At 35.8% G+C, this 13,099-nt stretch overlaps 1 protein-coding gene across 2 annotated transcripts in view; it reads right to left on the reverse strand.

Annotated features, from left to right (window-relative positions):
* Positions 1-1,130: 1,130 nt before the first annotated feature.
* The window catches only part of LOC116776202 (cullin-1), a 23,140-nt gene continuing 11,171 nt past the window's right edge, over positions 1,131-13,099 (reverse strand). For both annotated transcript variants that reach the window (XM_061525312.1, XM_061525313.1), the window contains exons 3-21: positions 11,535-11,617; positions 11,016-11,127; positions 10,111-10,206; positions 9,502-9,648; positions 9,219-9,365; positions 8,722-8,901; positions 7,996-8,130; positions 7,642-7,800; positions 7,254-7,383; positions 6,770-6,903; positions 5,848-5,955; positions 5,682-5,753; positions 5,089-5,241; positions 4,507-4,625; positions 4,157-4,277; positions 3,603-3,703; positions 3,409-3,514; positions 1,350-1,463; positions 1,131-1,234 (exon numbers count right to left, since the gene is read on the reverse strand). In XM_061525312.1, coding sequence (XP_061381296.1) covers positions 1,154-1,234; positions 1,350-1,463; positions 3,409-3,514; positions 3,603-3,703; positions 4,157-4,277; positions 4,507-4,625; positions 5,089-5,241; positions 5,682-5,753; positions 5,848-5,955; positions 6,770-6,903; positions 7,254-7,383; positions 7,642-7,800; positions 7,996-8,130; positions 8,722-8,901; positions 9,219-9,365; positions 9,502-9,648; positions 10,111-10,206; positions 11,016-11,127; positions 11,535-11,617 — 2,298 coding nt within the window. In that variant the 3' untranslated portion in view covers positions 1,131-1,153. The remainder of the gene's footprint in view (positions 1,235-1,349; positions 1,464-3,408; positions 3,515-3,602; positions 3,704-4,156; positions 4,278-4,506; positions 4,626-5,088; positions 5,242-5,681; positions 5,754-5,847; positions 5,956-6,769; positions 6,904-7,253; positions 7,384-7,641; positions 7,801-7,995; positions 8,131-8,721; positions 8,902-9,218; positions 9,366-9,501; positions 9,649-10,110; positions 10,207-11,015; positions 11,128-11,534; positions 11,618-13,099) is intronic.

The following is a 13,099-nucleotide window of genomic DNA, read 5'->3' on the forward strand; positions in this document are numbered from 1 at the left end:
CAACACCTTTGTGATGCTGACCACCTAGAGGCCGAGCTGCAGCATGTAAAACATGCTCTCACCATCAACAACCTGCCCGTGCCTCGCCAGCATCGCAAGAACCACCTGAAGCCACCCACAGTTGAACGACAACCTGCGATGCTACCATATGTGAAGGGAGTTACTGACAGAATAGGCAACATCTTGAAGAAGGTTTCCATTAAAACTATTTACAAACCACATAAGAAAGTGAGCCAATTCTTGAGACCAATCAAGAGTAAGATTCCTTTACAACAAGCGGGTGTATACAAACTCGACTGTGACTGTGGCTTGTCATACATTGGCCAGACGAAGAGGAGCATCGGTACAAGGGTTAAAGAACACATCTCGGACATCAAAAACAGGCGCGCGTCGAAGTCAGCAGTGTGTGAACACACAATGGACAAACCAGGCCACTACATTCGTTTTGATAAACCTCAAATCCTCGCTCGGGAAGACAAGTATATACCGAGATTAATTCGCGAGGCTATTGAAATTAAAAAACATCCCAATTTCAATAGAGAAGATGGCTGGAATCTATCAAACACCTGGGACCCCGTTCTTAAAAATATAAAATCCCATGTCCGTACCACACCGCAGGACCTCGTGACACCGTGAGCGCATCCTGCCGGCATCCAGAGCGGTACGCCAGAAAACTAAGAAATCGTTGGCGGTAGATGATAAATAACAAGACCAACTGACAGACATTCACACCTCGTCTGCCCGTGATCACGGTCGCTGCAAAGTAATCGAAACGTCGGGACTATGTAGTTTTTAAATAATAAAAATCCACGTAGTAAATCCGAATAATACTAGTTTCATTTAAATGAATACTCGCGAAAATCTTAGATCTCACTAAGTTAATGCCTTACAAAACCATTATAATTATTATGTTATATGTATTTATAAATAAAATTTAAATTAAATTAATCTGTACAAGTTAATATGATAGAAAAAAAATCAAATCATTTATTATCATGGTGCCAAAAAATTATATATATATATATTATGTACTATCTACATGCAGTGTAGACACTGTATTACGGAATATAAGGCCGCGTCTACACTGGCCGCGGATAGATCAAGGTTTTATATATAAATGAAACATCGTATTAAATACACTGATATAATGCAATCAAGCTAGATAACTGTACGTGTCTTTCTCTCCCTCCGTGCGTTCCAGGTACTCCTTCTCAATCAGTATGTCGATGCATTTCTGTCAACATTAATAATATAATATAAAATTAAATCGTCTGTGTATAGATCGTGTATAGCACATACCTGATCATATATAATTTTTAAAACTGATTCTATGTATGTGTGTCGTGTACCTTAATGACAGGCACACGGGGTTTGAACCGGGATGACAGCTGATTCAGCACTTCCACCACCAGATGTTGATGTTTGAGAGTTTTGCGAGTCTTCATGATGCGGACTATGGCAGCCTGGGGACAAGACATTGTCATTACAATACTTTATATATATACGACACACACACATATATGAATAAACACTTTTGTGTGTGTGTGTGTGTGTGTGTGTGTGTGTCATTGTAAGAATAATTTGGCTATTTTTAATGCTCAAGTAAATAGGCTATAACAGACAGTATAAATAAAAATTATGTAACAAGCTCGTTAGTAACATAACGTATTTCTTGACGTATAAGTCACATATCTCCTTAATTTTGTAATAATCTTAAATATTAATTGATTTAAATTTTAAACTATATACATATATCAATATTACTATTATTACTTCTAAGTACTAAACGTGATTCAACCATATAAAGATAAGTGTATCTTCTTCTTCTTCCTGGCAATTATCCCAGCATTAGCCAGGGTCTGCCTTCCTGCTCAAACTCCTCCACTTTGCACGGTCTTTAGCATCCGCGGTGGTAAGTCCATTGGCTCTCATATCCTGCTTCACGGTGTCCAGCCATCGCTTTCTTGGGCGTTCTGGGGGTCTTGCTCCAGGGACCGTCATATCAAGGCAAATTTTTCCGACGTAGTTCTCAGGCCGGCGTGCAACGTGGCCATACCATCTCAGGCGACTCTCTTGAAGCTTATCCGCTACGTCACGGACTCCAAGACTACCTCGGATAAATGTGTTACGTATACGGTCAGCCCGCGTTACGCCACACATTCACCTCAGCATCTTCATCTCCGTGACGTGAAGCTCCTGAGTGTGCCTGGACAGTGTTGGCCAACATTCGCTTCCATATAAGAGAACCGGTCGGATTATGCTCTTGTATATTAGTCCCTTGAGCTTGGTAGGTATTCTGCGATCGCAGACCACACCTGTGACCTCACGCCATTTCGCCCAAGCAGCGCTGATCCGGGCTTGGACATCGTGATCGATGCCTCCGGACTCATGCAGAATAGATCCAAGGTACCTGAACTTTTCCGACTTAACGGCTGGTGCAGGTCCTATATGGATAGTGCAAGAGTCCGGGCTTCCGCAAGCCATGTACTCGGTCTTCGTCACATTTAGTTTAAGACCACCGTTCTCAAGCGTACCCTTCCAGAGGTTCACTCTTCGCTCTAGCGTCAACCTGCTCTCATCAATGAGCGCTATGTCATCGGCATGCATCATCAGCCATGGAGGCTGGTCCTGGATGTTAGCCGAGACAGTGTCCAGCACTACATTGAACAAGAAGGGGCTAAGAGCCGAGCCTTGGTGAAGCCCTACTGAGATCGGAAAGGGTTTTGTATCGCCAACAGCAGTCCTAACCATTGAAACGGAATCGCGGTACATGTCTCTGATGATGTCAATATAGGCCTCAGGGATCCCTTTGAATCGCAATGCCCACCAGATACATTGACGAGGCACGCAGTCAAAGGCCTTCTGCAGATCTAGGAATGCGACATGCAGAGCTCTCCTTTTTTCCCTGTATGCCTCCATCAGAGTTCTGATGGCAAAGATGGCGTCCAAGGTGCCCGATCCTGGCTGAAATCCATATTGACATTCCGAGACAGTACACTCTCGGCGGAGCCTGAGGTCGATCATACGCTCAAAGAGCTTCATGGTGTGACTCATGATCTTAACGCCCCTATAACTACCACAATCTTGAACACTGCCCCTGCCTTTGTATATAGGGGTAATGTAACTATAACGCCACTGATGTGGCATAGTCCCAGTGTTCAAGACGCGGTTAAAAAGGTCCGTCAGTATGAGCACACCAAGAGAGCCCAATGATTTCCACGCTTCGATCGGAATATCGTCAGGTCCCACCGCTTTCCGATTCTTCATGCGTCGAAGACAATTCCGAGTTTCGTCAGGTGTTATCGGGGCAATAAGTCCAAGATTAGGAAGTATTTCGGTTGGAAGACTGCACGGGTGCTGAGTATTTAGCAACTCCTATATAAAGATAAGTGTATATATATATGTCACCTGTATAAGCATCTTCCTGTCTTCCTCGATGTGCTTGTGTGTCGCCTCTTGTTCAACTTTCAACTCCGTCTTCAGCGGTATATTTATATTGACTCGCAGTTTTTTACTAAAAATATAAATAAAACGCATACATTTAAATCACCTCAGTGTAACATTATTTTATATACTAATACGTCGTGTACGGCGTGACTCACTTTTTATAACCTAAGTAAAGTTCAATGATAGATGTCTCTGTGAGTTCGCTCTCGTCGTCCGCGCACACCAGGAGCTTGGCTTTGAGCAGGATTTGTAGAACCTGAAACAAAAAACAACACACATATAGCATATCGTTTAAAGGAACAAAATTGTCATACAAATATATTAAAATAGATTGAAATTAATAATTAATTGAGTAAATTTTTCAACATATTGCATGAAAACTACTATATATATAAAATACTTAATTCATTATATACACCATTTCCATTATATACACATTTGACACCATATATATACATATATATATATATATATATATATATATGTTGTCAAATTCATTGGTGACCAATATACAAACAACATGCTGATCATAATGGGACATTGCCAAAGCTGGTAATTGATAGTTGACCATTGTCCAAAGTCGTCCAAATTGGATAAGCGGGTTCACATAGATCAACGTGGTCTAAATTTGTACAACATAGACAAGCATAATACAATATAGTCCAACACTGTGCATCATTGTCCAACATAGTCCAACATTCTCCTGTACCTGTACTAAGAAGTCTCCTTTGATGCCCGTGTGATGCTCCAACTGGCGCACACTCCAGGCAGTGTTGTCGTTATATTGCAACAGAACAGCCATTTGGAAGGTACTGGCCTGTAGAGTGTATCTGAGGAACAGGAGAATAAATATAGATATTATTCTGTATAGTAGCATTAAATTAATTAATTGATTTCACGTCATAAAACATTACTTGATCGAGGTATATTTTTCATAAATTATTTTGAAACCAATATGAAATTTTACGTATGTTTTTTAAAGTCATTCTATTTGCTGGAGTTTTTATACTGTACTATCCGCCCTATCGGTTATTGAACAGCCAATTGATATATACTTACCGGTTTTTAAAACAATTCGTGACCAGTTCGCCCTTGCTCATGTTATAAAGCCAGTTAAGTTTCCTGCCCGAGTGCTGAGATGAATAGAACGTTGTGAATCTGTGCACTGAACGCTCCAACTGGCCAAAAATATATTGTTATTAATATATATATATATATATATATACAAATATATATATATATATATATATATATATATATATATATATATTTATTGTATAATTGCTTTTTTATTATTCATAGTCTTTGTTATTATTTTTGAAGTGAAACATCTTATGCAACTTCCAATAAGGTTGCGTTAAACATTTAACGCGACCGTTAGATAAAATGAGACAGAAAGGGAATTAATTGTGACTTGTGAGTAATATTAATAAAGATTGTTTCATAATCAATTGCTACGCCTTCCTGTTTTCACTGGAACATTACGATGTTTCACTACTTCCACAGACTATAATTTTTTTTCCTCTACCTCTCCAGTAATGTCTATATACAAATGATATATATTTTGATACTGCCTCCATTTATATCTATTTAGCTTTAATTTATTATGGTGAACTTATATAAATATTTCCAGGCGCCTACCTCCGTGGGCAACTGGAAACTGGACGACTGCTGGAAGGGCCACGAACCAGAAGACAACACCTGGATACTGAAGTCTATGTGCAGCGGTTGTTCCGAACTGTTTGACATGTGCTTCCGGAAGTTCTCGTTTAAATCCTTCGACACGCCAATGTCCTGGAAGCAAGTTTGCGCAAAAAATTATACATACGGTCGAATTGAGAAACCTCAGCCTCCTTCAGGTCGTTTAAAAATTTAAGTAATATTTTCCGGACTACAACCAATCCAGACAGACTAGATTACATCTGTCGGCGATCCCGGCTCCAAGTAACCGAAGCTTCGGGACAATGCTGTTAATATGAAAAAGTGACGCGCAGTACACCAGAAAAATATTAGTTTCTAAAATGTACAGAACTATCAAATCACAGACTATCCAAGACACTACAGTTCAATTTGTAAAGCGACTGATAGTTGATATGCCAGCAGTTCCAGGTTCGAATCGATTCGATCAATTTTAAACTTGGTTGTATCTATTACATATATATAAGGAACAGGAGATAATATAGATTTTCATTGAGCTATTTTATTATCATAGTCTGACGCGGACGTCGCCTCACCTGGAACATCCTCTGCAGCTTGCTGGTGTATTCGAACCCGCAGGCCTGTTTCAGTTTTGATATCATCGACGCCTGGGAACACATTCATTAATAATATATTATTATGTAAAAAATTCATGAAAAAAAAAGTCATGATTCTCATCATCCATCACCAGCAGCTGCTCACCTCGGCGTCGTCACTGGCCGACATGTGCTGGACCAGCCGTTTAGCCAGCATCTTGCTGTAGAACTTCTGGAAAACATCTTTATCCTCTATGTACTTGAAGACAACCATCTGTAAACAAAGTATATGTTAAAATTTACATATAATATATTAAAATTATTATATATATGTCGGAGGATGCCATTGATGGAGTTGCTTGTTGATTGTACGATACTGCATAAAATTGTCTCTTTGTCATCTAAACACATTTTAGAAATCTTAATATAATTTAATACGCATTTTACATTGTTGTAAAGCCTAAAACATGTTTCTAATAACGGATTTGTGATTACATTTAAAGTAGGAAGTTATTAAGTAGCCATTGTCAACTGAGTTACTGTTTAACGCATAGTGTGCAATGTTTAATGTTTATTGAAATTGTAAAAGCTTCTAATAACTTTTAATTTGATCTTACTTTATAAGTTACGTTTTTCACAGATTAAATAACATTATTATCGTAATTTAAGTAACGACCAATCAGAGCAGAGCACGTAGCTTGAGTGAGGTCGAGGCGTCATCTTTATAGAAGGCAGTTTGACAGTGGTCACAGGTTGAGGTGTAAATTGGGGATGGATCGAGTTGGATCCTTGAAGTTGGTTTATCGGTGGTGTTAAGAAGTGGCGCTTTGAACTCACTGCTCGGTCTTAACAGTTAAAACTTCTCTTTCTGATCATTAATTATCGGCTTGAATGTGTACAGTGATTTTGTGATTTAAACGTGCTGAAACTAAATTAAATATTGTGAAAACCATAATCAACGTGTTTTGTGTTCGCACTTTACCCTCATGACGCCCACCAAGCCCTCAACCACTATAGATGATGTCGTTGAGAAAAGTGTTTCTCCGACATATATATATATATATATAGTTATTAGTATATCAACTCACAACTTGATTCAGAGTATCCTCCAGCTCAGCTTCCTCGGGGTTCTTGCTAGACTTCTTCAACAGAAGGTCACAGTATTTGGCGAGCAGTTCGGGACTTTTGGATGAAGAGTTAGCTGCTTTTGTTACTGAATTACCTGAAATACATATCCATATATATTATATTATATGTTAAAAAACAGAGTTTAAAGTGATGTAATGGAAAAAATATATCAACCTAATTGGTAGTTCTTGAGATCAGATAGTACAGACAAATAAATCATACATACATACAGTGTGGATAAGATTAATTCATATAAAATTTAAAAGTATACAAAAATCGCATTACTTTATAAACAGTGTCGGGAGAATCTAAGTGTGAACGGTTACACATATGCAATAGTGTTATTTTTACAAGTAATATTAATTGTTATGTATCTTATATACCAATATTATTAAAATATATATATTTATATCTATGTATATATATAGGTGTGTGTGTGCTTACTGTTTATGAATCTGCCACAGGCTTTGTCAAGTGCCGCCACAAAGCCGGAGTCGTTGTTGAAGGCCATTAGTACTAGAGCGTTGTACTTCTTGTGTACTTCAAGTATTGTCGAAACATACACTTTAGGATCCTGAAAAATATTTACACATTACATTTAGTGTGCGAAATCAGCAGATTTTAAGAACAAAACCAACAACCACCCCCGTGTACAAACGCTTCGATGTACAACTATTGTGTACAATTTTCTGTATCGTATATAAAAAAAGGTTAAGATAACATTAATCTCATAAATAACACTAATCATCATAATACAATTGCTCATATGCAATAACTATTGTGTGTACAAAATCTTATATATAAAACGACTTTAGTGTCCAACATAACTGACCGTGTGTACACAGTCCCCGCACTTGTCGATCGCGTGCAGGCCCTGTGTGTGTATGTGCTGTTCCAGAAGTTTCCGCAGTTCGCATAGACCGCTGGGTATCCTGGCTACCAAACTGTACATGCGACCCAGGTCTGTGTTCTTGTTGCCGTCAAGAAGTTTCTAGAAGGAATTTAAAAAAATTGTTAGATTATTATTTATATTAGATTTTATATTAGATTATTATTTTCATCGAAATCAGTGAAGCCGTTTTAAATACCAGCAATAAGATATATACAGACAGACAAATATCTTTAAAAAGAAGATCTTTTGGTAATCAATAATATCATATCATCATCATATCATATATCAGTTCACCTGGAACTCAGCGTGGAATATCTCCAGGTGTTTCTCTATGAGGACTCTGTCGCAGGTCTTGGCGAGTCTCTCCATGGTTGTCTCGTGTAAGTACACCTGGACACGTTTCTGTTCCTCGTGGAGACGCTGTTCCGCCTGGTGGAGGAGAGCATAGGCATAATATATAGTACTGTCAAAGAATAAGTGATTTTTATATTATATATATATATATATTTTCTTATATATATATATTGATATATACTTGTTTTTGCCCTCGACTTCCGTCTTCATGAACTTCAGAGAGAAGTGTATATTGAAACAATACATATAGCAGCCTTACATCAGCCTTTCAGTCTTAAATAACCTAGATCCAAACTGCAGCGCCACCTGCCGGGCTGGTCTGTGAATCTAAACCATCCTGGGCGCCGTACAAGTATGAAAAAATTCTTTATATGCACTTTTTCTATTATAATAAACATTTTATATACATACAAATCACTGTCATTTTAATTTAAATGATTATAGTTAACCTTATATACAGCCGGTTGCAAATTATAACTGGGTTTTATTAAAATGTTAAATATCAATGTTATATTATAATATGACACTTGAATAATAAAAAATAAAGATTAAATAAGACATTCCTATAAAGCGATATAAAATATTATATAAATACAGCATGTATGAATCCATGGCATGAATTATATTAAAAAAAAAACAAATTTATATAATCTGTGATGTTCACACCTTAATCATGTATTCTGTGACCGGGTTGTTCTTTAGGAAGTCCGAGCTCTCCCTTATGTAGAACCTCTCTGTGTCTTCAAGGAAGACAGCTTCGAAGGTGTCCTTGTAGACCACCAGATTTTGGCCCCTCGAAGACACATCGTCCTCGTTCAGACCCAGCGCTACGTAGCAGTTGATAACCTGGCGATAATACATATATTAATATGACCTATTATAAGTGTGTCCGTCTGTCTGTCTGTGTGTGTGTCTGTCCGTTACTATTTAACGCTTGTACTAATAAATAGCTCATTTTATGTGTGGTTGGATAAGCTTGTTGGAATTGAAGGGAATTAAAGTGATGTATGTATGTATTTTTTACACATATACACTCACACACACACAAACACACACACACACATATATCCAGTTCAGTATCTGTACACAATCCTGGCATATTCTATATATATTTTGAATAATTTCCGTATATTTGTTCATATGTACACATGTTATGTACTCACTCCTGTAACTAGTCTCGTGTTAATCGTCTCTCCGTTCCGCTCTCGTTCAATCAATTTGAGCACAGCATTTGTAACTTGCTTGTTCAGACATTTGAACAAATTGTCGCGCCACGTGACCAAAGCCAGCTGATATATCTCGTATATATTCTGAAAAAAATATATGTTATTTGTTAACCGACTGAATAATAGTTGGCGAGGGCTTGATGTATATATTTAGTTGATGAAATGCCGTACCCAAATCAAATCAAATCAAATTTCCCATTAATAATACATTAACAAATACCTTTCTACCCTCCTCGCACTCCCTTTTCACCCAATGCCGGTTGAGGTATGAACAGACGCCGTTGAGGACACGAGATGAAAACTGGTACAATTCCCACTGCTTGGTGTAGTACGCCAGTACATCCTCACCCATCAGGTCGGACCCGTTCTGTGGGTATGGAGAAATATGGATACATTGAAATACATATATGGGTCATATTGAAATATAATTTGCATATATATCATTATATATATGTTTGAAGATACAATAGCTTATCATTTTATATGTGTTATATTAATTTTATATGAAATTGAATAAAAATATGAAAAAATTAAATTTAACGTTGTATAATTTCTGTTAAACAAAAAAAGTACTCAAAATTATCATAACAATACTCATATATATATATATATATATATATATGGGTGTGCGCGAGAAAGCGCGCGTGCGCATGTGTTTGTGTCTGTGTTTAAAATATACAGGCAGCAGATTTACATAAATATATGCAATAATAACAATATGCTTTTAACCGACTGCGAAAACGAGTGTTCCAGCGGATACTTTACCTTTTAATGCAATTAAACTAGCCTTATGAATAATGCTATGTACAAAAGTATATAATATACTGACCTTGAGCAAATTTAGGAGATATGTCCTCAAGAATTCTCTCAGTCGTTTGTATAGCTCGAGACCAACCAATTGAGCCCCGCTGCCGACTTGACCGGTCTGAGAAAACAGTATGATGATGCACACAGACAAACATACATATCACTATTAACTCCTATGTAGTAATTATTTATACATACTTATTTATATAGTGCTATCTAAGGCTTTCTATAGTATTCATTGGAATAATACTAATATTTTTCGGATTTACTACGAATTTTTTTTTATTCTAACTACACGTTCCCGACGTTTCGGTTATTGTAACAACCGAGATCACGGGCGGACGAGACGAATGAAAAAATAATTCTTCATTTTAATAAAATAAAAAAAAAAACTCATATTTAATCCGAAAATATTAGTTTTATATATTTATGCTTAATTATTTTTATTTTTTTTTTTGGTTTCAGGTTATACACATAACAAACAGACAGACATACAAACGTTTTTTATAGCGTAATGTTACATATGAAATATATATGTTATTATTAATGATCTTTAATGATATATTTTTTATATGAGACTATTATTCAGCTTATATGAATGGAAGAACTACTAAAAACAACGAATACCGTTTCGTCAACCACCCTACCATAGGTTTGCAACGTCACACTAAATACACAGCGTTTTACGTTTTTCATTCATATATATATATATGATAAACTGGAAACGCATTTTATGTAGTGTGACGTCAAACTTGTGGTAGGCGTAAATATTGTATTTTAAAGATGATATCTTAAAAGTTATTTAAACGTAACATAACATAATTACGTATAACCTTTCCAATGTATAGTATGTCATGAATGACAATTTTAACCGATGTAACAGAAACGGTGTGTGTGTTTGTTTATTTGTTTTGTATGTATGTTTACCTTATTCCTGTTCCGACTGCTGTAGCTGCCGAAACTGTTGCTGGTGGTGAGGCTTTTGCTGGAACCGCTAGAGCTCTGCTGATGTACCGACGTACAGTAGTTGTACACGTGACTGTGCTCGTTAAGGACATTACGACGTTTGCTATACAAGTTAGAGTGACGAAAAACAATGTTTTCATACAAAATCGATAGGTTATTCATAATGAAAATAAGATCAATGAGTAAAATAAATGTATGTATATATATATGGGCGTGCGTGTTATTGCGCGCGTGCGCTTGCGCATGTTGTGTGTCTGTGTTCACAATATATCAATCAAATTGTCTGCGAAATGATTACTTAAAATTTCATTTATACGGTAATTATAAAATTTAACATATCTATTCATCAATCTTTAAATATATTAACCAAATTACGAGACCATTAATTATAAAAATCGCAATGATAACATTCAAAGACAACTTAAAGCTTTAAATAACTTTATATATATGTATTACATATAACTATATGCAAAAGGATACGTATATAGGTCCATGTATCTCTGTCTGTGCATATACTCCCTCTTGTAGACCTGTTCGATTCCTTCTCTCAGATCCCCCCATATCTGAAACACAATCAAAATTGTTACATCATTTATATATAAAGAAAATATCTGTCAGGAATTGATTAACAACGTAGTCTAACGATAGCTATAAAAGGTTATGTTAAATTTCAAGTACATATAGATATATATTATGTGTTAATGATTTAAGTAATTTTACTTTTAATTCAAATAAATCCGCATTAATTTATTACGAAATTATACAGCAAATATTAAAAGCGGCTTCGTATAGTCAGATTTACTTAAAACTAAGTAATTGAGTCAGTTAAATGTATTTAACCCTCGAAACGATACATAGGGTTAATATTATATTTTTAGATCAGTACTAATAATACCTAATTGGATGCTGGCTTCGCTGTAAGATAACTTCTAAGCGTGTAGTTAAAACACGTATTAACACATGTTTACTTAAAAAATTGAATTTTTTATATATTTTTTACGTATTTTTTAAAGTGGTTTTTAGTCATTCCATCAAGACAAATCTATTGTCAACTCAGTAAGTGATATTTAAGATTTTCGCGTGTACTCAGTTAAATGAAACTAATGTGTGACACTTTCATCTCATCAGCCCGTGATCACGGATGCTGTAAGGGAACAGAAACGTCGAGATAATGTAGATATAAAATATAAAAAAAAAACTCGTAGTATACGAAATACATAGCTTCATTTAAACAGGTAACTGTATCGTTTACTGTAATACTGTCCTTTTCGTCACTTACTATATCAACACGTTCCTATTAATAAAATGTTGTATGTCCGTCCGTGTAACAGATACTTGAAATACATCTCAGAAACTAAATTAACAATATAAATTTATATTCGAGTAAGCATGCTCGGTTACATTTGTATGTTGTTCTTAATTATTATATTGATTAAATTTTATTAATTAGTTCCATAATGAGATCTAAGACTTTCGCTAGTTTTATTCATTTAAATGAAACTAGTATTATTCGGATATACTACGCGGTTGCTGCAAAGTAACCGAAACGTCGGGATTATGTAGTTTTTAAATAATAAAATCCGCGTAGTATATCCGAATAATACTAGTTTCATTTAAATGAATTAGTTCCACATATATAAGCCGTTCGAATTAAAATAAGATCTAAGAGTGGTACTTCTGGTAATTCTAGAAGTCTCCAAATCCAGGTCAATCGCGTCTGATTGAAGATATCTTTACAAAATGAATGCGAAATTGCCGCGTTTATTTTCGTTTCGTCCTGGACGTTTGCCAGATTATGGTGTTTGTTATTAAAAAAAAAAAACTTAAATTAATTTAAGGATCTGTATATTTGTATGGAACTTACAGAAAAGCTGACTATAGTAACTATGTCCGATTAAACCTAATAAAAAGGTCAGAGTTGTAAAAATTTTAACATGTAGGTAATTTTTAAAGTGTCCCCGTTTAGTGCGACTTAAAAGAAAAATTTAAAGTCTTTTAGTACAGTTACTCGTAATGTGGGTGAGTTGCAAAATATGTTTCTTTAT

This window comes from Danaus plexippus, chromosome 28, assembly GCF_018135715.1.
Source record: "Danaus plexippus chromosome 28, MEX_DaPlex, whole genome shotgun sequence".
In the NCBI taxonomy this organism is placed as follows: Eukaryota; Metazoa; Arthropoda; class Insecta; order Lepidoptera; family Nymphalidae; genus Danaus; species Danaus plexippus.